The sequence below is a fragment of the Apus apus genome, chromosome 23, assembly GCF_020740795.1.
Source record: "Apus apus isolate bApuApu2 chromosome 23, bApuApu2.pri.cur, whole genome shotgun sequence".
Classification (NCBI taxonomy): domain Eukaryota; kingdom Metazoa; phylum Chordata; class Aves; order Apodiformes; family Apodidae; genus Apus; species Apus apus.
Window position 1 is genome coordinate 3,018,165 of NC_067304.1, and position 25,757 is coordinate 3,043,921.

The 25,757-nt window shown below is 53.8% G+C and overlaps 1 protein-coding gene across 1 annotated transcript in view; it reads left to right on the forward strand.

The window, feature by feature from the left end:
• The window catches only part of GRM4 (glutamate metabotropic receptor 4), a 38,977-nt gene extending 22,013 nt beyond the window's left edge, over nucleotides 1-16,964 (forward strand). The window contains exons 6-10 of the mRNA XM_051638988.1: nucleotides 3,559-3,759; nucleotides 4,967-5,103; nucleotides 5,656-6,591; nucleotides 12,731-12,977; nucleotides 15,996-16,964. Of these exons, the coding sequence (XP_051494948.1) occupies nucleotides 3,559-3,759; nucleotides 4,967-5,103; nucleotides 5,656-6,591; nucleotides 12,731-12,977; nucleotides 15,996-16,045 (1,571 nt within the window). The 3' untranslated portion in view covers nucleotides 16,046-16,964. The remainder of the gene's footprint in view (nucleotides 1-3,558; nucleotides 3,760-4,966; nucleotides 5,104-5,655; nucleotides 6,592-12,730; nucleotides 12,978-15,995) is intronic.
• Nucleotides 16,965-25,757: the final 8,793 nt, after the last annotated feature.

Genomic DNA, 25,757 nt, shown 5'->3' on the forward strand with positions numbered 1-25,757 from the left:
TGCCTGGAAAGTTTGATCATTAAGGGTATTTTTTCCCCCCCTGCTTTCACCACTGAGGATGCAAGGGCTGGTGCTTCCACTCCCTTTCCCTTGCAGACATTCCCCAAATGTTCAGCTGATGATTTGGGGACACTTCTCCACTCCTGCAAGGGCTTTCCAGTGCTGCAGCTTCCCCAGGTAGCCTTGTGGCTAAATGCACAGCTTGGTAAGCAGCGAGGACATGCAAGGAAAATCGGCCACGGCCTTGGGGACCTGAGAGCTCCTCATCTTTTCCCGTTGCATCAAGACATTCCCAGCACCAGGAAATGCACGAGCAGGTCCTGCAAACCACTGATCTCTTCATCTTCATAGTAATGTAGCATTTAAACAAGCAATATTTCAGGGCTGAGGTATTAGTGGAGGCAGCTGAAACCGCGACATGGCAAATGTCCTAGGAACTGTCTTTAAATTATCTGGATTTGTCAGTAAATAAATTATCTGCTGAGCCTTTGCTTGGCAGATAAACGGGGAGGGGAAGGAATGCAGGACAAAGCAAATAACCTGCCTGGGGGGTTCCCCTCCCTCCTGCTTTGCACAGCTTATGCAAATGTCCCATTTGGGGCTGTTTTCTGCAGGGAATCGGACTGATGAGTTTGGGTAGAGCCCAACATGCCCAGAGAAATGCCTGATTTGCTTGCTTTTTCATCCCGAAAACCAAGCCAAAGGATCCCACCACCAGCCAGGACAGCTCTTGCTGATGTATGGGAGAGCTGGAGGGAAGGTGAGGGGCTGGGGAGAGGCACAAGGTTTTGGGGTGATTCCCACTCGCAGCTGCTCGTGTTGGCTTTTTTCCTTTTTTTCTTCTCTCTCTGGTCTCTTCTCAACACGGGCTTGTTTGCTTTGTGGCACTGGCTGTTTTCCAGCACCCCAGCCAGGACAATGGGACAATTCCATCAGATCCAGTGCTGTCCAAGCAGGCACAGCCAGCCTGGCCATGAGGGCAGCTCAAGCCTTCATTGCAGAGAGATGTTTGCAGTCAGCAACCCTCACTGAAGACAGTCCCTGCTCCCCAGATGGGCTCACCCAGCCCCAACACGCAGCCATGGGGGAGATTTGGACACACAGAGGTGACACTGTCCCCCAGCTCCCCATAGCAGCACTATGAGTGATTTTGATGAGCTCCTGCTGAAACTGGTGCTGGGTTGTGATGGGAATTGATGCTAATCCCACCCCATCCCCTGCTTGAGAAGATTATGGTGTCTGTCCTCCTAAGGGGGCCTGTGGAGGCTCATCATGATCTTGAAAATCAATTATCATCCCTGTGGAATGATGGCTGACCCTGCAAATTATCATCAGCGGGGTCAGATCCCTTTTGCAGCCCTAATCTACTGTGGATTTGGTGGAGATTTATTGTCTCTGTGCTGGGAATGAGCCTCAGGTTTCAGCTCCATGTTGTTCCCTCTGTGCACCCACCTAATTCTCATCTGCAAGAAGCAGCTGGAGCTTGGGGTGAGGTTCCCAACCACAGCTCTGGAGACCTTCACTGCTCTGCAATGGCTCAGCTTCAGCACTGGATCCAGCTTCTCCCAGCTTCTCCCAGGCTGATGCTGCTCACCAGAGGGATGTTTGGGAGGAAGATCCAGCCCCCACAGCCTGTGTTACCCCAGTGGGTTGTGTTTTGCTGGTTTGTGGGATTTGAGGTGCCTGCTAGGAAGCTGAGGAGCTGGGAAGGGATGAATCCTGGGTGTCCCTGAGGCTCAGCAGCCTCTGCAGAGTGGCAGGATGGTGCTGGGAGTGGCAGCAGGGCAGGGCCATCCCTGTGGGCTCAGCTCCCTGGACAGTCTATTACACCCTTGTTTTTAATGGGTAATTATCTTGACAAGATCGAGTGGCTGGTCTGTGCCTGTGAGATGAATGCAGGGAAAGGCCCAAAGTTGAGGGAGAAGATTAATAGTCCTTGTCAATGATGTGGAAGAAAGGAAAACTTGACGGGTTTTGCCTGAGTAATCTCCATGGAGCCCAAAAGCATTTTTATAACTTTGAAGGATGGGCTATAAATTCACCTCCTTGATATCATCTTTTCTTGCTGGTCAGTCTGCTATCAGTTTGCTTTGGTGTCTTGTCAGTGGCACATTTGTCTCTCCATCCTGCTGCAGGAACCTCCAGGTGTGCAGCTCTCGGGGCCATTCCCACTCTTTGGAGTTCTGCTCCGTATCCAGTGCTGGCTCTATCCCACCTTCCTACAGCAGGGAGGGAAGCAGCAACCACAGCTTGTTTGTGCTCTTCTCTCCCTGTCTGCACGGGCTGTGTGTCCTGGTCCTCTGCAGTCACCATAAATCCCCACCAGCCATCAGGGAGCATCCATGCACGGTGGAGCCAGAATTAAATGTGGACACCCTTGGGTGGCTTTCTAGGATGTCTCTGCCTCTCTGGAGGATGCAGCCTGTGCCTTTGGCTCCTGGAGAAACCCTCCTGCCCTTGGCTGCTGCCAAGGAGCTGTGGCCTGGCAGGGAGCCTGGCTGTGATGAAGGTGCAGAGGCTGTGGTTCCATCGTGGCATCTCCCTATGGGAGACACTTTCTTAGCTGTAATTAACAGCACGTTGCATTAATTGGTGTCTTCTGCTAAATGATTAATGTGTTTCTAGTCCTCTTATGGGTGGTTATGACAGGAGAGGCTGGCAGCTGTCTCTGGGAATTACTGGATCCTTGTGGGATCCTACAAGTTGGGATGGAAAAAGAGGCTGCCAAGGGTTGTGGGGTCAGGGGCATGGGAGGGTGGCAGGGGGTGACCAGGTGAGCAGGGTGACAGGAGGATTTGGGAATGTGATGGAGGATACACAGCTGGTGAGGGACACAGCCTGAGTGATCCCTTGGAAGAGAGTGGGAACTCCTGGTCAGCCCATGAGGGTGGGGGTGGGACATGGATCACAGCCCAACCCGTGTCCTGCTGGGAGACCTGGCAATAGGGGGATGTCCCAAGGCTCTGGGATGTGACATCCTGAGGGCTCTTGGAAGTGCAGCCTAGTGCCAGCTCCCACGTTTTCAGAAAGGCATTACAGGGAGGTTGGGTGGTTATTTCCCCAGTTTAAATGTGTTTTTTTGGCTGCACTTCACCCTCCTCCTGCCCTCAGACACAGCTCACCTACCCAAACCTTACCAATGTGCTGCTCAGAGGATCTGGGGTGAGAGTCACAGTGTCCCCTGGCTGTCCCTCCAGATAGGGGGGACACAAGTGAGCAGAAGAATTTCAGCTGCTGGAGAGGCTCAGGCCCTGAGCCCTGGCTCTGCCAAGCACATCTGCAATGTGAGGTGTGTTTGGGAAGGAGTTGGGGGTTGTTTGAGATGCATTTCTGTCCTGCTGCTCCCCCTTAGGCTGTGCCTGAGCTTCTTGCTGGGAAAGAGACGTCCTGGCTGGCTGAGGAGTTTGTAGTTTTGGAAATGGGGTTGGAGTTTCTGGCTGCTTCAGTCTTGAGATTGAACGGGTTTGTTTGCAAGGGTTTGGCTGCAGGAGAAACGTCCCTGTGGGGCAGGGCTGGGCTGGCAGGGAGATAGCAGCCCCATTCTGTGTGTCTCCACAGACCGGGAGCGCATCGGGCAGGACTCCTCCTACGAGCAGGAGGGCAAGGTTCAGTTTGTCATCGACGCTGTCTATGCCATGGGCCACGCTCTGCACAACATGCACAAGACCCTCTGCCCTGGCAAGGTGGGTTTGTGCCCCAGGATGGACCCGGTGGATGGTGTGGAGCTGCTCAAGTACATCCGCAGTGTCAACTTCTCAGGTCTGTCCACCCCTGGGGGGGTGGGGAGGGACATCCCCGTGGGGCTCAGGTTGTCCCCCCGTGATGGGTCACACTGCAACACCCACAATTTGCTCATGTTACTGTTTGGCACTGCAAATGCTGGGTGCAGACAGGGTACTTCTGCATCAGATGAGCAGATGAGGAGGTCTGAGCTTCCAGATCTCCTGGGAGCCTTTGGAGAGTAACCCAGGAGTCATCCTGCCCATTCCCTGCCATCCTGCCTCCCCCTGGCACCTCCTTGCATCCTGGCTGGCAGAGCTCCCACTGAATCATGCTGCTGTGTCCTTGTCTGTCTGCAGATCTCCTCTGGAAACACATCTTTTCCTCTGCTCTATCTCCTTAATAAACATTTTCTGTCTTGTTCTCCTTATTGCTTCTATTTATCTCCACTCTGTGATCTCTCTCGCAATGTCTCTTGTATTTATTTTTCCCTCTTGCTTGGTTTTTCTCTTCTTTTTGTTAGTGTTTATCTCAGTTCACTTGATTTAATTTTAAAGCTGTTTCCCCTCCTTTCTTAAAAGAAGCAGTAAAATGGGCTGGTTTAACAGTCTGAGAGCTCTGGTTCCTGGGGGTGGTCAGTGGGTGATACCAGAAGTTCTCTGCACCAGTTCAGTTTTGGGGTTGGTTTTCAGCCTGGAAAAATGTTCTGGAGAAGAGAAAGTTCCAGGGAGACCTTAGAGCACCTTCCAGTGCCTGAAGGGGCTCCAGGAAAGTTGGGGAGGGACTTGGGACAAGGGCAGGGAGGGATGGGATGAAGGGGAATGGATTAAAACTGGAGGAGGGAGATTGAGGTTGGAGATGAGGAGGAAATTCTTTGGTGTGAGGGTGGTGAGACCCTGGCCCAGGTTGCCCAGGGAAGCTGTGGCTGCCCCATCCCTGGCAGTGTTGAAGGGCAGGTTGGATGGGGCTTGGAGCAACCTGGGCTGGTGGGAGGTGTCCCTGCCCATGCAGGGGGTTGAATCTAGATGATCTTGAAGGTCCCTTCCCACCAGCACCAGTCTGGTATTCTCTGGTTCTTTAACCCAATTGCTTCCTCCACCCTGTGCCTGTGCTGGCATCATCCTGGCAGCTTGTGGCATTCCCAGCAGTGAGAAACCCCACCCCAAGGAAGACCCATCAAACCAGAGTCCCCTTTGACACTGTCACCCCAGGGTGCTGTGGGTGCTGAGCCCTCCCTCTCTTGCAGGCATTGCTGGGACTCCCGTGACCTTCAACGAGAACGGGGACGCGCCGGGACGTTACGACATCTACCAGTACCAGATCAGGAACTCCACTGCTGAGTACAAGGTCATCGGGCAATGGGCTGACCACCTCCACCTCCAAGTAAGGCTGGGGCCTGGCTGGTGCCTGCAGCACGGCCGGGCAGAGTCCGTGCCAAGGGGAAGGTCCTGCAGATTTCTCTTGTGCCCATGGTGGCTAAGTAGGGTGTAGCAAACCCGGCTGGGAGCCTGTGGGTGCAAAGTTAGGCAGCCAGAATTGGGGGTGGTGGTGAGAGGGGAGGGTGCACTCTGAGTACACACTTGGGGTTTAGCCACAGTGACCCACCATCAGCACGTGTGGCAGGATCCCGTGGGCTCTGGGCATCCAGCTTTGCAGCTCTGAGAAGGGGTGGAGAAGCCAGAACAGGGCAGATGAGTTTTTCCCAGGGAAGCAGGGACTTTGTTGTGGGTTTCTGATGTTGAATCTTCCCAAAAGGTGGATGGAGAACTTCATACCTTCCCTGTCCCCATGCTGGGAAGGGCTGGGGCCTTTCGTGGGATGTAGTGATGGGTTGAAGGGCTGGACTTGCGAGCAGAGATGGGGCATCTCCTCATGCACCAGGGATGCTTGAGAGGTGCCCAGCTTGAGCATCAGCGGTGCCATCTCACCCTGCAGGTGGAGAACATGCTGTGGCCAGGGGGTGGGAGCCAGCTCCCCATCTCGATCTGCAGCCTGCCCTGCAAGCCAGGCGAGAGGAAGAAGATGGTGAAGGGCATCCCCTGCTGCTGGCACTGCGAGCGCTGCGACGGCTACCAGTACCAGCTGGACGAGTTCCACTGCAAGCGGTGCCACTTCACCGAGCGGCCCAACGAGAACCACACCAGCTGCACCCCCATCCCCATCATCAAGCTGGAGTGGAGCTCCCCCTGGGCTGTGGTGCCCGTCATCATCGCCATCCTGGGCATCATCGCCACCCTCTTCGTGGTGGTCACCTTCGTGCGCTACAACGATACGCCCATCGTCAAGGCGTCGGGGCGGGAGCTGAGCTATGTCCTGCTGACGGGCATCTTCCTCTGCTATGCCACCACCTTCCTCATGATTGCTGAGCCCGACCTGAGCACGTGCTCCTTGCGGCGCATCTTCCTCGGGCTGGGCATGAGCATCAGCTACGCCGCCCTGCTCACCAAGACCAACCGCATCTACCGCATCTTCGAGCAGGGCAAGAAGTCGGTCAGCGCCCCCCGGTTCATCAGCCCAGCTTCCCAGCTGGTCATCACCTTCAGCCTCATCTCCCTGCAGCTGGTGGGCGTCTGCATCTGGTTCATCGTGGACCCGTCTCACTCTGTCATTGACTACGAGGACCAGCGGACTACAAACCCCCACTTTGCCCGGGGCATCCTCAAATGTGACATTTCGGACCTTTCCCTCATCTGCTTGCTCGGGTACAGCATGCTCCTCATGGTCACCTGCACTGTCTATGCTATTAAGACCCGCGGGGTCCCGGAGACCTTTAACGAAGCCAAACCCATCGGGTTCACCATGTACACGACCTGCATTGTGTGGTTGGCCTTCATCCCTATCTTTTTTGGGACGTCGCAGTCGGCGGAAAAGGTAAGGGAGGAGGTGACCTGGCTGGTGTGACCCTGTGGGCTGCATGGAAGGGGCTGGGAGAGGCTGATGTGTCCTAAGGAAGGCAAGGTGCTCCTCTGCAGTCCTAGGAGTTGTGGTGGGAAGAATTGACTTGCAAACCTCTTGCTCTGCCAGGGAACAGAGGCCACTGCCTCCAACCCCATTTGCCTTTTCCCTTTTTTCTTCCTCACTCTTCTCTTCCTGGTTTTCTTGTTTCATTTCCTCCCTCTCCCTCCGGTTTTCTGGGCCCCCTTGGCCCCACTGCCCCTCCCTGGGGGCAGCCCAGGCTGCTGCCCTGTGGGCAGGGGGAGGGTGAGTCCCCAGGGCAAATCCAGGTCTCTGGTGATCACAAGCACCATTCCTGCATGGAAAAGGGACTGAGTGGTGCTTGGCTGGCTCCTTTTCCCAGTGCTGAGTCAGTTCTGGAGGCTGGAGAGACAGACCTGCCCTCCAAAATCCCTGAGAGCTGGAAGCAGAGGAGGGCAAGGGCAGAGGAGAGGGAGCAGAGCAACCCCCTGGTTCGTCCCCTCCTTCACGGGGCGTGTGGCAGCTTGTGGCTTCTCACTCCATTACCATTTTGCTGTGATTTTAATTAACATTCATGTGTTTGGCAACACAGACGATGACAAATTGCTCGGCTGAGCTGTGGTGGGACAGGGTGGCACAGGGCTGGGGGGGAGCAGAGCTGCTACCTCTCCCTAAGGGGTTTGGGGAGCCAAACATCCCCTACAGCCCCCAGCTGGATGTCACACACAATGTAGATGAGGCCAGCAGGGGTAATCCCAAAGGTGGATTTGTGCTGTGAAACAACCTGCCTGTCTGCCCTCCTCCTCATCCTCATCCCCCCTTGGGCTTGGCATGGAGGGTAGTCCCAGTGCCAGTACCCAGTGGAGCAAGGCCAGCCCAGATGAAGCTCCACGCTCAAGTGAGAGGGAGTGAGAACAAAGGAGGAAAAAAAAAAAAAATCTCATGAATGAGCCCAAAATCCCCTTTGCCTGCCAGCCAAAACAAGAATTGCATTTATGTTAAATGCAAACAGCTCATGCCTGCCAGCCCAGAGCTGCCTGTGACAAATAAACCTCAGTGCTGCTACTCCCTGGAAATCCCCGGGGTGACCCACTGCCTGGTTTCCCTCTCTGGACCCATCACAACTGGGACAATTTCTCCCGAGTGTGTCCTCCCCATGATGCTGAGCTGCTTGGAAACACCTACTGCAAAAGGGCCAGCGGTATTTTGCTGGGAAAGACCAGGAGATCTTTGGCTGTGGACACAAGAATTTCACACGTGTCCTGGAGAGCTGTCTCTGCTCAGAGCCTCACACCCTGGAGCTCGAGGAGAACGGGTCTGCACAGGAACCTTCAACACTGACTCAACCAAAAACATCTCTCCCAACCCAGCCTGCGCTGGTGTGAAAGAGAATTAAAGGAAATAAATGGTGCCTTTTGCAGCATTTCCATTTTGATGAGATGGCAGGGGAGATACTAACAAGAAAGCAGGTTTTAAAAGAAATTATTGCAAAACAAAAGCTCCCTTAAAGCCTTCTTAATGTGCTTGGCATACTGTGGGTAATAAAGATGGAAATGATAATGATTGTAGATTATGCGCAAGGTTGCTCACCTCTTCACTGCAGCTTGTCATGGGATAATTTAGGGCTGTTGAAAACTGGCTGTCAAGCTGCAACTCCACAATAGGCTCTGCCTCACTTTTGGGGGTTGTAACGTGCAGGGCTGCTCTGTTATTAGGCTGCTAACAAGCTGATTAGAGGCAGAAAAAGTGATGTTCCCAACTCCCCTCGGACGCGGCTCTGATCGGCGACGCCTGCGGCTGCATCCGCTGAGCGATCCGGGGCTGGTGGAAACAGCTTGGGCTTGGCTGTGCTGCTGTGGGATGAGGGTTTGGAGGGGTGTGAGCAAGGGATGAGCTCCAAGGGGTAGCTGGAGGTGCTCAGGACTGCCTCGAGGCTTTAGCTGCTGGTTTGCAGTCTTGGGGAGAAGAAGGTGAGAAGGGCGTCTTCAGGCAGCCCGCACAGGACCTGAGCCTGTCCTGGGGGTGAAAAGTGGGGGTCTTGGCTTTGGTGTCACCCTACAGAGGGGATGGTGCTACCTGGGGCCACCTGCAGGGAGGGGTCCCCTCACCTTGCCCCCACTGATGCTGGGACTGAGGCCTCTCTGGGCTCCCTGGCGGGTCAGCACACCTGGAAAAGAACAGCCGGGAGTGGCCAGACCCTTGTTCTCCTCTTCCCAGGGATGGGAAACTATGGGCTGGCTTGGGTTGGATGGCACCTTCCAGATCATCTAGATCAACCCCCTGCATGGGCAGGGACACCTCCCACCAGCCCAGGTTGCTCCAAGCCCCATCCAACCTGCCCTTCAACACTGCCAGGGATGGGGCAGCCACAGCTTCCCTGGTGCCATGGGGCAGACCCACACCTCCAAACGCTGCTCAGCACCTCTGCCCTGACCCAGCCTGAGCCTGTGGCCAAGGCTGCCTCAGTGTCTGCAGGAGCTGGATATCAATCTCCATTTTTATTTTATTTTGCCTGAACTCGTGCCTACAACTTTGCATGGAGGTGGCATCTTATTATAACAAGGCCCCCAAGCCTTTTCTCAAAAGAACCTCTTATCCCTGCCATCCCAGAGGATTACAGAAATAGCAATAACAGAGGATCTAAAGAAAGAGACAATTTCCTGCACTGATAAGGCAGCAGCTGAACAGTGGTGTCATTGTCTGGTTCTCTGTTTATCACATTTGCTTTCAGCAAGTGAAAAGAGGGAGTGAAGAAGGAATGAGAAGGACTGTCCAGTGTATTGCTTAGCCGTGCTGGATGAGGGTTGAGCAGGTTTTCCTTCCCCTGGCACCTGCAGCGTAGCACAATCTCTCATAATTGGGTCAGGATTGGATTTGGAGGTGGGGGTTTGCCAGTTAAGGGCTGAGATTTGCTCTGGGACAAATACAAGCTGCGGAGGATGGGCTCATCCAGCCCTGGGGCAAAGGCTGAGCTCAGGGACTCTTGTGGGGTCACTTAGGGTTGCTGTGGTCCCTGGATGCAGTGTCATTGTCCTGAGGCAGAGACCTGCTGTGTTCTCTGATCCTGCCCACGAAGCAGCAGATACTGCTGAACCAGGAGCAATAACTTCTAGTATCACTGCAGCCAACACCTCAAAGGGAGGAAGATCAAGTGTCATTTACAGAAGGGGTAAAAATGGGGTCCTGGGTTGGAAACCAATTAAGAAGAGCAGGAACAAAAATGGTGAGAAATGGTCATTTTTTTGCTGTGGCAAAAGGAGAACTGTGCAGTGCTTCATGGTGGTGTTCAGGCTCCAGACTGAAAATACTTCTCTCTGAGCTGAAAAGGGGCTTGGTGTGAGGGGAGGTTAGGGCAGGTTGCAGAGAATGAGGCTGTTTCTGGAAAATTAATCATGGAATGGTTTGGGTTGGAAGGGACCTTCAAGATCATCCAGTTCCCACCCCCTGCATGGGCAGGGACACCTCCCACCAGCCCAGGCTGCTCCAAGCCCCATCCAACCTGCCCTTCAACACTGCCAGGGATGGGGCAGCCACAGCTTCCCTGGGCAACCTGGGCCAGGGTCTCACCACCCTCACACTCTAGAATTTCTTCCTGATGTCTAATCTAGATCTCCCCTCTTTCAGCTTAAAATGATTCCTCCCTCATCCTGTCAGTCCTTGCCCCTGTAAAAAGTCCCTCTCAAACTTCCCTGGAGCCCCTTCAGGTTCTAGAAGGGCTTCCTGGTGCCTCCTATTCCACAGGCTGAAATGAGGGTGAAGGTAGCTACAGTGACTCCGTGGGATCCCAAAAGAGGGGGTTGAGGAGATGGGGGGAGCCTGGAGCTGGTGGCACTTGGGTTCTGGGTGGAGGGGGAGCCCTGACCCCAGTGCGTGGGTGGCAGTGAGCACAGAGACGTCTTGTCTGAGCTGAGCTCAGCTGCTCTTTCTCTCTTTGCTGAAACACCTTCGAGTCCCAAAACATGGGTGGGAGGGAGTTGCTGCAGAGGCAGGAAATATGGGAATTGCTGGATTGCAAAGTGAGGCTCCTCCAAAGGCTGAGGACCCGGAGGGTGGCAGGCAGGGGAGATGAAGGACCCTCCACCAAGCCCCATGGGGTGTCAGGCTGGTGTTGAGATGAGTTGTGCTGGTCCTTGGGACAGGGCCTGGGGTGCCTGGAGTTGTCCCAGTGCTGCCCTGGTTCCCAGCAAGTCTGGTCCTTGCAGCCCAGGCTGCCTGTGGCAATGATGTCTGCAGAGTTTCAGTGGGGGAAAAAAAATTAAAACCAGTAAGGAAAAAAACCCCAAAGGAAGAGATCTCTCTGGCACAGGGAAATGTTTTGACTTTTCTTGATGAAATGACATTTTTATTTCCAAAAACTGCCTAGATTGACTCTTCATGCCTGCAGAGAGAAGGTGGAACAAACAAACCAGCACATGTGACAGCAATAGGTTTTATTCTGGGGACAAACAAAACCTTTCAGGTGACTCAGAACAAAATTTGTTGCTTTTTTTGTTTTTTTTTTCCTTTTGGGTTGAGTTGAAGCACTTTTTGGACCTGTGCATTGGTTTCTGAAGCAGTAAAGAGAGTGAAAGGTGTCTTTGTGTGGGATCTGTAGGTCCTGGGGGAGATGACAGCCCCTGCCAGGAGCTGTTGCTCTTGCTTGAGGGCTGGAGCTGCCTCCATGCACCTTCTCCCAAGGGTAGTAGAGCCTTTGTGCTCAGCTTGTGTCCTTGGTCACCTTTTGGTTCTGTTGACTCCAGAAATCAGCCCCCAGGTTAAGCATGTGGAGCTTGGGAGGTGGGGGCCCCTTGTCTTCCCCTTCCCTTGGCTCCTGCCACCTTGCAAGGCACTAAATCCCACATGGGAAACAACTGCAGAAGGCACCCTGGGCACTGCCATGGGGGAAAGCTGAGAAACTGCCTCAAGCCTCCTCCCAAAACCTTGTCAGCAACCTGCAGACCAGCCCTGGGGGCTGAGCACAGCTGGGAAAGGAAGAAAAGGTGCATGCAAAGACACCTGCAGACCCAGAGCCTGGAGAGACCCAGCAAGAGAGCTGTGAGGTAGAGGAGAAGATGCTGGAAAGGATGGAGCCCTGTTCTTGGAGCAGGGGTGCTGGTGGAGCAAGGATGTTGGTGGAGCAGGGATGCTGGTGGAGCAGGGATGTTAGTGGACCAGGGATTCTGATGGGGCAGGGATGTTGGTGGAACAGGGATGTTGGTGGAACAGGGATGCTGGTGGAGTAGGGATTCTGGTGGAGCAGGGATGCTCAAGGAAGGGCTTGTCTGCCTAACCTCCTGCTTTTCTGGGGGCAAAAGGTGAGGCTGGGAGGTGGGAGGGGATCTCTTTGCCTCCCGTTGCCGCCTGCCTCGGATGCCCCTGGCTTGTGAGGAGCCTGCCAAATGCCTTCCATAGAAAAATGGATTATTCTACAGTCAGATTAATGGGCTTTCATTTTGCAAAACATCTGTCACTGTTAGTCCTGGACAGTGAGCGTGAAATTAGTTTTGACTGCAGAAAGGCAACGTCGGTGTGTAATATGTGACTTACATGACAACGGCTCAGGGAGCCAGCTGGGGAATGGGAATTACCTGTTGGAAGGTTATGAGGGAGTGGGAGGTGCCCTGGGAGTGGGTGTCCTTGCTGTGCCCATCACTGCAGCGTCAGAGCTCCCATCCCACGGCTGGTGGAGCGTGCTGGGAGTGCTGGGGAGGGGAACAGGAGGGGAAGAGGGCAGAGGGGCTCTGTTTCTGGGGATGGTTTGGAGTTGGGGTGCAGGCAGGTCGCTGCCTGAGCGTGTGGGAGTGCTGGGAGAGCTGTGCCAGGGCCCCAAACTGTGGGTCAGGGCACTGGCACAGCCTCCCCATGTTCACGGGTGGGGAAGCAGCAAAAGTGAGCTGGAGGCCTCTGCGGGTGCTCCTTGGCCCATGCAACAGGGTGAGTCTGATGTTGAAGGTGCAATAGTCCCAGCACGTCCAACCTTGCTTCCTCACTCCCTCATTTAGGTCACCCCAGTGTTTCCACATGCCCGTTTCTTCTCCTCCTTCCCCAGCTGACCCTTCCTCCCGGATCCTGCAGAGCCCTGGTGGGTCTCAGCTCCTGCCCTTGTGTCTTGCAGATGTACATCCAGACCACGACGCTCACCATCTCGGTGAGTCTGAGTGCCTCGGTGTCCCTGGGCATGCTCTACATGCCCAAGGTCTACATCATCCTCTTCCACCCGGAGCAGAACGTCCCCAAGCGCAAGCGGAGCCTCAAGGCGGTGGTGACAGCAGCCACCATGTCCAACAAGTTCTCTCAGAAGGGAGGTTTCCGCCCCAATGGGGAGGCCAAATCAGAGCTCTGTGAAAATCTGGAAACACAAGGTAACGTGGCTGCCTGTGGGGCTGGGGAACCTGGTCCTGCTGGAGACCAGCACGGTGCTGGGAAGCCAAAGCCCTGGCTGATGGGTGGGCTTGTAGCTGTGTTGTCCTCCATGGGCACAAGCGATGCCACCAGCCTTGCTCCTTGGCCAAGGGATATCTTGATTCTCTCCTGCCACCCCCCAGGAGTGAGGGCGGCAGGGCAAGGGATGCACCTCGTGGGCTGGGGGGTCATGCTGCTCCCCACCATGGCCAAAGCCACCCTGGGGAGAGGTGTACTCCACTTACCTGTGCTCCAGCCAGGGCAGGAGCAGGGGTTCCTGGCCCTTGGCAAGGGGAATCTGTCTTCTCCTCTGTGGGCAGGCCAGATTCCCCCTTTGTTAATTTAGTCCCACCCAAGAAATGCCATTTTCCATCACACCTGGCTGAGACAGGAGGTGTCCTGCCTTCTGATGGGGATTGCTCCTGGCATTCCCATCCCTCCACAGGCATATGTGTGTCACCCCATGGGAAATGCTGCTGGGAGGGGTGACAGGAGAAGTGACGCTGGAGACACGCTCATGTGGCTGCTGGGTGAGATGTGGCACGTGGAAATCTGCCGGATCACCTGGAGAAGAATCCTAATGTCAGCCCAGCCTGGGTGCCTGGAGCTGCTCCTGGGAAGGCTCCAGCGTGGCTGGTGGGAAAGGAGCTCGGTGTGTTCCTGAGGGCTGTTCCCAGGGCCAGGCTGGAGCTGAGGCTGACACAGGGACAGAGCCACCAGTGTCCCCTGGGAAAAGAGGCTGGGGGCTCGGGAAACCCAGGGAAGGTGGGGGTGTGGCTGCTCTGTGTTTGGGTTCCCAGAAACAGGGTCATGCAGGAGGAAGAAATGGTTGGAGTCAATGCTGCTGAGGACCTTCGAGAAGGGAAATCCCATTTGGGCTAAAGCTGCAGAAAACCCTGTGGATAAACAAATGTTCCTCATGTACCAGCAGAGTTTTTGGGTCCCAGCATCAGCATTTCCCTGGAAACGTCTTTGTAATCCCACACTTGCTCTCTTTCCAGCCTGAGCTATTTAATATCCCTTGGCAGCTCTGTATAACATCCAGATCTCTGCATAATCAACTTTCTTCTACCTGTCTGCACTGGGAAGGGCAGCTGCCGGGTCGGATTCCCCCTCCCTGCCCGTGCTGGAGGTGGCTTTTGTCACCTGCTGGCTCAGATCTGTGCTGTCCACAGTCCTGTCCCAAGGTGGCAGCTGGAACCTCTGCCACCCTGCTCCGTCTGTGCAAAGAGATGCTCTGTGCAAGGCTGGGGTTGTCTGTGGGGTCCCCACGGGAAGGGCTTCCCAGGAGCATGCCAGCCCTGTCCTGGGGAGCCACCTGCTGCCAGTGTCCCCACGGCATCCGTGCCGCAGGCGCTGATGCTGCAGGAGCATCAATGTGTGTGACCTTGTCTCCCTCCAGCCAAACGTGGCTCCTGGCCCAGGCTCTGCTAGCCCAAAGCGCCAACACTCCCTTTGCAGCAGGGCCGGGAGGCTCAGCTGCTGGGAGCATCTTGCCCAGGACCCGAATGCAAACACTCCCATCTGCTGAGCTCCCATCTCCCCCCCGGGACTCGCAGCTGGAGCCTCCGAGGATCGTACGTGCTGGGAGCAGGGAGAGCTGAGCAGCTCCAGCTCCGAGGTGTCTGCCATGGGAAATGTGGGAGATCAGGGTAAACGGGGCTGGCAGAGGGTTCCTGAGGTGTGCCAAGGTGGGGAGCAGGACACAGCACCCGTGCTGGGGGCAGGGGCAGGGTGGGGCTGTCTGTGTGGGACTGAGGGGACGTTCATCACTGTCACCAGCAGGTCACGTATCCTTAAATAAACAACAGAATAAATAATTCACAGGGCTTTGATACGGGGAGATTGGCAATGAAAACATTGCAGCTAACAAATAGCTCTGTCAGCTCTAATTTCTTATGGCCTATCTAATTGTTATCTGGGAATACCAGGCTGAAATCTGCAGCAAGGTTCATTTGCTGGTGAGGCACCGAGGTGGAGGGAGAGCTGCTGGCTGGGCTGCCTGGTGCCAGGGGCTGGTCTCTGCAGAGGACACGTTTGTGCTGCTTTTGGTGTCTTGGCCTTTCCTTTGTGTCCCCAGTGCTTGTCCCTGTCCTTAGCTGGAGGGTGTCCGTGTGTCTGCCCAGCCCTGTGGTAGGTGGGGATCTCGTGGTGGGATCTCCACAGAGCATGGTGCCTGGATGAAGGGTTGAGACCAGCCAGGGTGTTTGCAAGATGCTGCTTCCAACCCTCCTGGGCTGTGGCTGCTGCTAAAAACAAGTGACATCCTGCCCGAAGGCATCAGGGCAGCCCTGTGAGGAGCAGGAGGGTTTATTGCTGCCTGGTGTTTTCCTGGCTCTGGGCCTTGCTGCAGCTCCCCAGGTGTCAGTCTGGGATGAGCGGTGTTTGTAGTCATTGCTGCCTCCTCTCCTTTGTGTCTTCGACCCTGTCCTGAGGGCTGGGGAAGCTGGAAGGCGACAGCAGGTTTGTGTGTGTGCTCTGCTCCTCCAGAGTGTGGGCACAGGGTTCCTTGGGGAGAGGGACAGCTCCGTGCCAGCTGGTGCTGGCAGTGCCCTGCTGCTCTGCTCCCCACTGCCTCAGGGCTACACGCAGGGGTGTGGGGTGCTCAGCTTGCACCCCCAGTCCTGCTCTGGCAGGGTTGGGGCAGGCTGAGCTTTTGGGAACATGGAGCACTTGTGGGATTGTCTGCAAGAAGTTAAGAACACATCTCTGGTGGCTCATGTCACACCCTGGGGGCTCTCTTTGTGCTGAGCTGTCTTTAGAGACCCCCCCCCGGGGCTGCTGTGGGGCTCAGCATCTCTGGCACAGCTCAGCACCCTCACAGGGAATGATCCTGAGCACCTGATCCATGAGCAAATCCAGTGTCATGTCCCCATGAAGATCTCCTGGCAGGAGTCAGGTCATGGTGGTGGGACGGGAGACCAGTCAGGGTGGGTGGACTTCATGAATGACACATGTGAGGTTCTCTCTCTTTCCAGCACTGGCCACCAAACAGACCTACGTCAGCTACAGCAACCACGCCATTTAGCTCCTGCTAAATCCTGGCACAGAGGGAGGCTGATGGTGCCAAGATGCCAGAGGGAGCAGAGTCACATCACTCATCCCAGGACACTGGAGGGGATGGGACAGGACAGGGAGGTGGCAGCCGGGGGGGGGAACACGCTCCTGGCCAGGCCATTGAGCAGAGCTCCCAGGGAAGAAGATGGTGATCAACAGCAGCAAAGAGGAAAAAAAGAAAAAAAAAAAAAAGAAGAAGAAGAAAAAAGCAAAAGGAACAATAAAACCAACCCATGGTGACAATGCATGACTCCCCAAGGAGGAAGAGAAGCAGTTGAGCAGGGGGGAACCTAGTGCTGGGAAGAGGTGAGGGACTTTGAAAAGCCTTTGGGGTTCTTTTTCTGTATCTTGGCAAAAAAAAACACCCAACAAGACAGACCCAACGTTTTCCCTTTTTTGGAATTTGTGAGATTGTTTGTGGTTGTGCAGAACCTTCTGTTTTCTCTTTAATTTATTTCTTGTTTGAAAAACCTTCATTTTCTTTTGTTCCTGTCTTCCTCTGTCCCTCTTCACTCTCTCTCCCGTCTCCTACCAAATTCTAGATGTTGCAAAAAGGAAAAAGAAATAAAAAAGACATAAAATCGAAACGAGAAAAACAAAGCAAAACAAACAGAGACAACAAAATAAAATGAACTAAAACCTAGACTGTGTTCAAAGTGCTGATTTCTATAGGTGGTTAATTTATGTCTGTGATGACCATATGGATTGAAACGTCTGCTTTTATGTACTGACCAGTCAAAAAAACCCACAAAAACACACAGAAAAAAAAAAATATACCAACCCAACAAAGTTCAGTGCCTGGATGTTTATGAATTATTCGATGACTGTGTAGAGCATGATCATTTTTATACAAGGAGATTTCTAATAAAAGACCATGGTTTTGCACTCAGCGTTTGCTGTCTCTTGGTCACTGTTCGTTCCAGGCTCCAGGAGGTGTCTTGGTTTGGGTTGATGGGGCAGGTTTTTTGGGTGGCCAAGTGCTCCAGGATGGGACTTGGTGTCCTTCCTCTCCAGGAAAACCTGCTGCAAAGTGGATCCTTGTGAGGGGGTGGGACAGGGAGAGGAGAGCTCAGCATCACCCGGACACACGTGGAGCCTGCACAGCCCCAGCTGGGGCAGGATCGGGGCTGATTCCTCCTCTTCTGCTCTTCTCCAAAGTGGGACCTGAAGCTGGTGGGATGGAGCAGAGAGGAAGGGATTTTCCAAAGCTTTTTCCCCCCCTCTCCAGGGGCAGGGCCAGCTCCACCCTCCCCATCAGGACCAACCTGGGCTAATGAGGGAGTTGCCAGCTGATAAAAGGAGCTCAGCCCCTCCTGCAGGGAGGGTTCTTGGTTCCTGCCTGCTCCTTGAGATCCCATGGCCTGGTGTGCAAGGTATGAGGCTCTTCAAAGAGTCTTGGTTTTTTTGCCTGTTTCTGGGGAGGTTTGTAGTGTTTGCTGCTGCTGTCCCTGTCCCCTGGGAAAGGCCCTTGGAAAGAGGGTGGCTGTGCTTGTTTACTGCTGAGTAAGGAGGGGATGGTCTGAGCTTGTTTTTCCTCTGGAGAGCAGATGGAAGGTGGGGAAAGGAGGCAGGGGAAGGTGCTGCTGCCTGCCCTAGAGAGGTGGGCTGCTTCCAAGTTTGGGGCAGGTTGTTGCTTGAAGTGCCCAGCAAAACCAGTGAGCTGGTGGCAGAGTCCTGGCCTCACGGAGGGTGCAACAAGGGTGCTGGGGTATGTGCTCCTCCCAGCCAGGCAAGTCTGGTTGGTGAGACAGGAGCCCTTCACTCTCCAGTTGGGCAGGTGTCTTCTGAGCTGCCCACCAAAGCTCTTCTGAGCTGATCCACCAAAGTTGTGCCCAAGGGCTGAGAGTGTGTCCTGCACGTGTGGCTCTGACACAGTCAGTGGAATGTCTGAGAGTGGTGCCCACTCCCACATCAGAACCTGCTCCAAACATTCCAGGTCAGGTTGGACAAGGCTTTGAGCAACCTGATGTCACTGAAGATGTCACTGCTTACTGCAGGGGGCTTGGACTAGATGACCTTTAAAGGTCCCTTCCAACCCAAACTTTTCCATGATATATTCTTTCTCTGAGCATGGGTGAAGCCACCCCTGGGTTTTGCATATTTCTAGACCTGTTTATGTATGAAACAGCTCTGCTCTGGTGGGTCTCCCAGGCTGTGTGTCCTGGGAAGGGTCTTCATGCTGCTCAGAGCTCCAGCCCTTGATCAGGACCAGAAGGCATGAAACACGACTGTTCTTTGCTAGCAAGGAGAGGACAAAGCATGGCTTGAAGGCAGGACTTAAAAAAAAATTAAAAAAAAATATATAATGAAAAGCTTGAAGCTTTGATAAGATCGTATTTGTCAAAAGACCTTCACAGGAGGAAAAAAATGTCTCCATTCCCACCGCATCCATCACTGTCAGATCAGATGTGAAATGCTGCCTGGTTCAGAGGGCTCCCAGAAAACTGAAGTTGATGTCTCTGGTGATGTTTCTAGCTCTGAGACACTGCTCTGCTGCTTTCATGAGCAGCTTTCCCTTTCCATCTCAAACTCTGTCTAATGATGACTGGAAAGGCTGATTCTACCTTAATCACAGCATCTCCTCCCTTCCCTTGCACTGTGTGAGGAGGCTCTGGGTGCTCAGGAGAGGTGGTGGCTGGGGACTGACCATGTTCCCCCTGAGCAGATCTTCCAGGCTCATCTCTCCTCTGATGGTCCAGGGAGCTCTCCAGGGCATGATGGAGCTGGTGGGAAAGAGGAGACCTGTGATGGTCTACCTGGGCTGATGTTTTCTGCCCAGGCAGGATGCAGAGAGCTGTGCTGATCTAACTTCTCTCCTTCAGTAGCTGACTGAACTAGTTTGTTTTTTCCACCTGCAAACACATTTTCAAGGTGTTTCTCCGCATCGCTCTCCTTCTCAAACGTTTTGGCCTTCAACCTGCTTCCCTAGAAATGCAGCCAGGCCTGGAGTGTGTCCCACCAGCGCCTGGGCTGTGCTGCTGTGGGGTGTTGCTGCAGAAGGGTCTGCAGAAATGAGGCTTGTGGCAGCCAGCAACGTCCAGCAGCTGCAAACCCTGTTGCTTTGGGCAGTGGGGTCTGGGGGGCCCGTTGCAAAGTGGCTACATTTTCATTTGAGTAGATCCATGTGTTCCCCTCTTGCATCAGGCTCTAAACACAACAGCTACCCTGATTCCTTGATGGATCTGGTGGAGTGCTAAACCAAGAGAGTCCTCATGTGGGCACTTCCTTTGGTGTAAGTGTGCTTTGCAGTGATTCAGTCTTTCTCCCTACAGACTTGAGCTTAAACGATACCAAGATGCTCTTAAACAGGGATGCGAAATGTTTCCGCAAATCCAGCCTCGCTGGTCTCAAACCAGGGTTTTAATTGGCCCCATTTCTTTAATCAGCTCAAACCTACAATCACTGGCAGAGTTCCTGGGGGCTGCTAAATAGTCCCGTGTCCCTCCTGGTGCTGGGTGTGTTTCGGTGGCAGGTGCAGTGACCTCCAAACGTGGCTGGTTAATTTTAGACGGCGTTTCATGACACAGCGCGGCTTAATTCTCAGACACTTATTTAATTATGAAAGCTAATTAAAAGGGAGCAGTCTGTAAGCAGCTGAGATGGATGTGGAGCATTGCAGATGTGGGCAGGCTCTGGCATCTGCAGAGAGGTGAGAGCTGCTGCTGGGGCAGTTCTGGGAGTGATCTGGTGTCTCTGAGGATTAGGTTTCTGTTTTGCTTCATATTTTTGAGGGCACTTCTGCTGCCTGTGACTGAGCAGAGGTGATACTGCCTGATCTGCTGAGGGAATTCCTGGGTTTTTGTACTTGGTCTATTTTTTATTATTATTTTTTTTTTATGGAGGTGCCTGTCCTGTTGTTTCTCCTCCTTGCCTTCCATGCAGCTTAAAAACCACTTGTCTGATCTTCTCCTTATTTTTGTGAAGAGTTGTTGAATTTACATAGCAATAATTGTCCCAGTTCCCTGAGTGGTTGACTTGTGGTGTGTTTTGTTGGTTGGTTGGTTTGTTTTTCCTGGGAATCTGAGGGTTGGCAGGGACAAACCTGGGCTGGTGTCTCATCTCCCCCTGCTTGTCTTTCCTGTTGGCCTTGGCTGCCCTTTCCAAACCCCAGCTCCCTTCTCCAGGGACAAGCAAGGGATTTTGGGGTCCTGCTGCCCTTTCTGCAGGGTGGTGCTGGTGGGGGGTTCATCTCCCCAGCCCTCTGTGGAGCAGCAGGAGTGTGGAGCCTGTCATTAACTCCCTTCTGTGAGAGGCAAATTACAGACTTCAGCGACACAATCGGGTCAGCTCGAGAGGCAATGGAAAACCAAAATAACCCCCGTGGGAATTTCTTGATCTGTCTGCCACCTTGTCCCTTGCTTCTCTGTTGCATTGACTTGGGGGGGAAAAAAAAAAACCGTTCCCCCACCACCTGGGTCTGGAGATTTCCTGTTGAAACCAGGGCAAAGCTCCTTAGTAAGCAAAAGAACAGGGCTGGGGGAAAAAATGGCTCGTTCCTCGCTTGGAGCCAGGTCTCCATCCGGCTCCTCTCCCACAGGTAGAGCCAAAGATTCCCAGTTTGGCCCCGGGAGAGCAGAGTGCTGCTCAGAGCAAGGTGTGACTTGCATTTAGAGCAGAAGGCAGCAAAGCCTGTGACAGATGTTGTGGTTCATTACGCAGCAGGGAACCAGCTCTGCAGAGAGCAAGTCGAGCTCATTTCTGCGCCAGGACGCGTTTCTCCCAACGAGACCCACTGCCAGCTGAAACCTTTGGCCTGGAGCATCAGGACCAGGAACTTAATTTTCCTGGGCTGTGGGAAGCCAGCAAACAGCTGTGAGGAGCACGGCAGTGCTGCTGAGTAGATGGGTGATGCCTCCAAGTGGTCTCAAGGGGCAATGAGTGCTCCAGAGGGAGGTGGAACACCCCAGCCCTGGGTGGGGGGGAGGACCAGCAGTGGGTGGTCTGACTGCCTGTTGTCCCCTCGGGAAGGCTGTGGGTGGAGGTGTGTGTGGTGTGTGTGCAAGGGTGTCTCCCCAGCACCAATGTTCTCTTGTATGGCCAAGAGAGTTGGTGGCAGATTGTGTTGAAATCTCACTTCAGCGGCGAAAGCTGCGATTAGCATTTAATGAAGCTTCTTGCTTTTATTTTTAGGTAACCTCTGATTCCCTGACTGTGTAATTTAGTCCTTCATTGCTCGGAGATAATTAAAGTATGTCACTATAATTTGCTTTTTTTAAAAGGCTGTAATTATGTTTTTATTGAGAATAAAAAAAAAAGGGGGGAGGGGGAAATGAAAACAATGTCAGGGGAGGAGAAGGCTTTGGATGGGCAAGGGGGATTTCTTCCAGCTTGCAGGCTTAGGAGATCTTTCCAGGATGCCAGGTAGACTGGGGACAGAGGGAGGGCTTCTTTGGTGTTGGCGTGGGTAATGGCAAGGTGCAGTGTTTCAGGAGGAGGTGAGAGCTTCAGGTGTCCACGAGCCCTGATTGTGCCTGCGTGTGGTTCAGCTGCAAGGGAGCTGGGGGCTGTGCCTGGGCTGCAGGATGCACCAGTGTTGGGTTGTGCTCTTCAGCATTGGGCTCCTTGCAGCTCTCTGGGAGAGGGGGCAGCCCAGGATGGACTTAGACTAGAGCAGAGCAGCTGAGGGCTCAGCCCTGCAGCCTCCCCAGGCTGCCCTGCCGAGCCTCAGACATCTGTGTGCATGTTGGGGCTTCGTGCTTCGATTGCAGGCATCTGGTCTCTGGGACAAAACATGCTTTGCTGATGCAGGGCTGTGTGGCTCACACGCTGTCCTCTCTGCACAATAACAAATGAATGGGGAGGAATTCAATGTGTCTTCCCAGGACTGGCAGGACAGCACAGCTTTTGGGGGATGCTCCTTGCAGTTTGTGCTGTGGGAGGTGATCATCCCCCTTTACTTGGCTCTTGTGAGACCCCACCTGAAGTACTGTGTCCAGTTCTGGAGGCCCCAACATAGGAACATGGAGCTCCTGGAGAGAGTCCAGAGGAGGCCACAGAGTTGATGGGAGGGCTGGAGCAGCTCTGCTCTGTAGACAGGCTGAGACAGTTGGGGTGTTCAGCCTGGAGAAGAGAAGGCTCCAGGAAGACCTTAGAGCACCTTCCAGTGCCTGAAGGGGCTCCAGGAAAGCTGGGGAGGGTCTTGGGACAAGGGCAGGGAGGGATGGGATGAGGGGGATGGATGAAAAGTGGAAGAGGGAGCTTGAGGTTGGAGATGAGGAGGGAATTCTTTGCTGTGAGGGTGGTGAGACCCTGGCCCAGGTTGCCCAGGGAAGCTGTGGCTGCCCCATCCCTGGCAGTGTTGAAGGGCAGGTTGGATGGGGCTTGGAGCAACCTGGGCTGGTGGGAGGTGTCCCTGCCCATGCGGGGGGTTGGAACTAGATGATCTTGAAGCTCCCTTCCAACCCAAACCATTCCACGATTCAGGATCTGCTTCTGTAAACACTGATAGTGGATGTCAAACAAGCCATGTCCCTCCAGAGCCCCCCAGCGCTGGTGTAGGCTGAAGGTGCCAGCTGAAGTGTCCTGCCTTGCTCCAGCCTGTGGAACCCTGTGCCTGGCCCTGGGCCCAGTGCTGCTCACGGGCAGCCCAGCAAAACTCCCTCCCTGCAAACCGGGCTGAAATGAGAGCGTGGCCGTCGCAGGGGGAACTGCTCCCCAATCCTTCACAGCCTGGAAATTGGCTGTTGGAGGGAAGCTGAATCACAAATAAATTGACAATAATTGATTGGCCTGTGGCCAGTTCACAGCCAGAGCCAGCTGAAATGAGTTGGATTGTTGGCTTTTTCTTTAAGTTAGACTCACATTTTTTAGCGCTAAGAGGCTGCACTTAGTTTAGAATATATTTAATTCATTGAAATGTTGATCTTCTCTGCTGCAGAGTTCAGATCTGATCCCAGGCTTTTATTCCTTATCTAAATGCAAAAGTGACTTGCCAGAAATACCAAGCAGAAAAATAATCTCAGAGCTTAGGAAAAGTGATGTGATGGAGCGTGGACTGGACTGGGAACCCACTGTGGCTCGAGCTGGCACCCTCACTGGAACATGCCCACTTTTCTTCTTGGCCTTACTGGGATGCAGCTCTTAGGGGCTCTGGCCCAGTCACACAGTGTTCAACACGTCCCCAGGGTCCCTGCAGCCACCCCCTGACACAAGGTCCACTGGGGTGCTGTGAAATGAGGTGCAATCCCCTGCAAGACTTCTCTCCGGAGCTCCCTGCTCCTTGTGGAGATGGGGCCAAAGTGACTCATGAAAGTCTCTTTGATAGAGCAGCGTGAGGCCAGGGATTTATGTTCAAGTCTGTCCTTGGGCTCTGCATCCACCCCCGAGGTACCTGCTCTCCAGGTGCCTGAATTGAACGGCTCAGTGTGTAGGATCTGTCCCCCACTGGGCTTGCAGCACGTTCACATTCCTCCTCCCTGTGCAGAAATCCTCCTCCTGAGCAGGGTGTCACGCCACCTTCCTTGCAGAGCCTTTGTTATCTGCTGGGGATAACAAAGAGAAGGAACAGCACTTAAAACCCAATAAAACCCACACACCATCATCAGCTTTTGTACTGGTTGCTATGGGAACCCCATACATGCACCGGAAATGCTGGAGTATGCAAATGAGCTTCTTAATTAGTTCTCCTCAGTCTTACATGCTCTTGGTGCAGCAATTTGATCATTAGATGAACATGGCATTTAATCAGCAGCCGCTTAACCAAACACGAGCTGGGGAGACCTTTGGGCTGGCCAGGGTGTCTTGGGAGCTGGCTGGCAGTGGAGGGAAGCGTGGGACCTGTGGCTGCCTGGAGCTGGGAGTCTTCTCTAGCAGCTTTCATACTGGTGGGACCTGCTGGTATGGCTTCTGTTGCCTTTGGAGAGGAGCAGCAAGCGAGGATGGGGCTGTGTCTCCAGCCTGTCCCAGCCTGCCTGGAGAGGGCTGTGAGGTTGGTGGGGTCTCAGCAGCCTGGTTGCATGTGCACTGGGCTGAGACTGTGTGGTTGGCTTGAGCAGAAGGCTGGAGCTCCTGGTCCTGCTGTGGTGCAGGGCTGGGGTGGAGAGCTGGCTGGAAAACCCCCACCCTGAGCCCCTCTGGGCTGCGGGGCAGGTTGCAGTGTTACCCCAGCTCTGCCAGCCTGAGGGGCTGGGGTTGGACTTGCTGCCTCTAGCCCAGCAGGCTGGTTTTGCAGAGCCAGCTGCCATGTGGGTGCATGTGGGAGCTCCTGCTGTAAATGCTATGAGTTTTTCACCAAACAAGCTTCATTAATCGTCTAATAACCGGATTAATTAAGGACACTGAAAGTAAACAGCAAGAATGTAATTTGCCTCTGATTGCCATATAATTGCAGGAGGATGGTCCTATTTGAATATGCAGAAAGTGTTGTTGTCAGAGGCACTGAGACCAAGAATGGCAATTTATGGAGGACAAATATGCCCTTGGGGTGTCCAGCCCCCTTCACCCATCCTCTTTGCTGCCCTTGGTGCTGTCTGCATGGTTTTTTTCTCTGTGGTTCTCTGACTTCTTTCCCAATTAGCCAACTCTCTGCTATTTGAGGAGCTTTCTGAGCTATTTGCTTTAGCAAACATTGATGTTCCAAATAGACTGGCAGATCAGCTTGGGAACAGTCTCCTGTGTCCTGCAAGACAGCAACAAACAAGGTGAGAAGAAACCTTTCAGGGCTGTCCTGCTAAGGGTTAGAACAATTAGAACTCTGAGCCTTCTTTCTTAGGACTTGGGAATGTTGGTTGGGCTTGGGAGAACTTGCCCTTGCGAGTCCCAGAGAGCTTCCAATGCCCCAAGAGAAGATGGAGACCAGGAGGAGAACTGGGGGATGCAGAGAAGGAGCAGATGCTGTGTGGCTTGGAGGCAGAGCCAGTGACTGAATGCTGGAGTCTGAGTCCCATCTTGCATCTCTCATGTCCTCCACCCCATGTCAGCTGGTGTTTTTTTCTAGCACTTCTCTCTCTCCTTGCAAATACAGACATCTGGATGGTGACTAATCTTCCATCTCTCTGCCTCCCATCAGCCCTGGGTGAGCTTTCTTCTTGCGTTTGACCTTGTCAATGCTAAATCTGGGCTGTTTGAGGAACAGGAGCACATGGTGCCCTACAAAGATGACGACGCGCTCTCTCCACGCGCACACACGTGTCCAAAGGGAAGATTTCAGAGCACTAATTCCACCTTGGAGAGCCTGAGGGTCATATTTTTCTCTCTCCCTGACAGACATGGAAACCTGCAACGTGGTGGGATGTGACCTTTCAGGAGCAGCCTGGAACACCTATTGACAGGCATGATTCCTAAGTGTATCCTGGTTTTTCTTTTCTCCCCATGGTGATGAGCTCTGCCTGCTCCAGCTGTTTCAGCCTGTTCTTCATGGGATTAAATTGCTGTGTGTTCTTTGGTTGAGACAGGCACCTGCTGCTCCCCTGTGTGGCTTCACACTGAAGCAGGGTAAGAAGCAGAGAACATGATTCTTTGAGCACTTGTTTTAGAAGAGAGCTTGCTGGCAAAATGGATGGGAGCTGGTGTGCCAGCAGAATGGTGGCAACAAAAATCTGTGATGGAAAATGGGGGCTTGGGACCCCCCACCCACCTGTCTGTGGGCATCTTTCCCATCAGCTGTTTGTGTCCTTGCAGTGTCTGAAGATTTTTGGGCCAGTTTCCCATGGCTTTACATACCATACCTGTCCCAAACAGCTGCC